The following is a 1,264-nucleotide window of genomic DNA, read 5'->3' as shown; positions in this document are numbered from 1 at the left end:
TCTGCACACAAATAAATGTTAGGATTTTTTTTTTAATTCTTAAAAAAAAATTTTTTTTTTTTTTTTGGTCTTTTTGAGAAAGATTTTCCCTGTAGCCCCCGCTGACCTGGAACTCCCTATGTAAACCAGGCTGACCTGGAACTCACAGTGATCCACTTGCCTCTGCCTCCTGAGTATTGGAATTAAAGGTGTGAGACACCACCCCTGGCCTTATTTTATTTTTTTGAGACATGATCTCAGTGTATAGCCCTGGCTGACCTGCAGTTCCCTGTGTAGACCAGGCTGGCCTTGAACTCACTGAGACCCACCTCCCAAGTACTGGGATCAAAAGCTTGCACCACCATTGGACAAGCTGACTTCTCTTTCTGTAGACATTGATCAGCTTATCACCATCAGTGGCATGGTCATCAGAACATCCCAGCTGATCCCTGAGATGCAGGAGGCCTTTTTTCAGTGTCAAGTGTGCGCCCAGACGACTCGAGTGGAAATGGACCGAGGCCGCATTGCTGAGCCCTGCACCTGTGCACGCTGCCACACCACCCACAGCATGGCATTGATCCACAACCGCTCCCTCTTCTCTGACAAACAGATGGTATGTGATCACTCTATACCCAGGATGTACTTACTGTTCCATTGTTTCTGCCCATTTCACTCCTCAGTCTTCCTGAATGACATTCAGCTCTTTCCACTCCTTTCTGATTGAGTGTAGGTTTTGTGAGGCTTCAGAATTGGTTTGCCAAGTTTCAAACATGAGTAGGTCTAGGCTATGCAAAGGTTTGAGCTTATTGTTTGGGGGGAATTTTTTCCCTTTTTTTTGGAGAGGGGTTTTTTTATTTCTTGTTTTCCATGGTGCTTTCCTTATTTCTCAAGTTCTCCCTTCACCTTTCTTCTTTAGATCAAACTTCAAGAGTCTCCTGAAGATATGCCTGCTGGGCAGACGCCTCACACTGTTGTTCTTTTTGCCCACAATGATCTTGTAGATAAGGTTCAGCCTGGGGACAGAGTGAATGTAACAGGTAAGAATGTGGGTTTGTGACAACAGAATAGGCGGTCTTTCCTGCTTTTAATGCCCCTCTAATGGGTCCTGAAACTCCCTCATCAGTTCACTGGAGTGGAGTTTTTCTTTCTGCCATTGTCAATTGCAAATCTTTGAGGCTGTGGGAAGAATCTCTGTTCTACCCATTTTTTTATTTATTTTTATTTTATGTGTATACATGTAGGTAAGTGCACCCATATTGTGCAGTGCCCGCAGAGGACAGAAGAA

At 44.3% G+C, this 1,264-nt stretch overlaps 1 protein-coding gene across 1 annotated transcript; it reads left to right on the top strand.

Moving 5' to 3' along the window:
• The first annotated feature begins 375 nt into the window (after window positions 1-375).
• On the top strand, window positions 376-1,051 carry LOC115069536 (DNA replication licensing factor MCM4-like). Its single transcript, XM_029561373.1, has 2 exons — window positions 376-592; window positions 896-1,051. Exons 1-2 carry the CDS (start codon window positions 401-403, stop codon window positions 1,034-1,036), a joined length of 333 nt encoding a protein of 110 aa, XP_029417233.1. The 5' UTR covers window positions 376-400; the 3' UTR covers window positions 1,037-1,051.
• Window positions 1,052-1,264: the final 213 nt, after the last annotated feature.

Source organism: Nannospalax galili, unplaced genomic scaffold (genome assembly GCF_000622305.1).
Source record: "Nannospalax galili isolate Female #2095 unplaced genomic scaffold, S.galili_v1.0 scaffold16074, whole genome shotgun sequence".
In the NCBI taxonomy this organism is placed as follows: Eukaryota; Metazoa; Chordata; class Mammalia; order Rodentia; family Spalacidae; genus Nannospalax; species Nannospalax galili.
Note: the sequence above shows the minus strand (reverse complement) of the source record. Positions and strands in the feature narration are given on the sequence as shown.

Coding starts and splice junctions, on each gene's coding strand:
- LOC115069536 (XM_029561373.1), top strand. CDS start 401: ATGGTCATCAGAACATCCCAGCTGATCCCTGAGATGCAGGAGGCCTTT. Junction 593..895: donor TCTTCTCTGACAAACAGATG/GTATGTGATCAC, acceptor TTTCTTCTTTAG/ATCAAACTTCAAGAGTCTCC.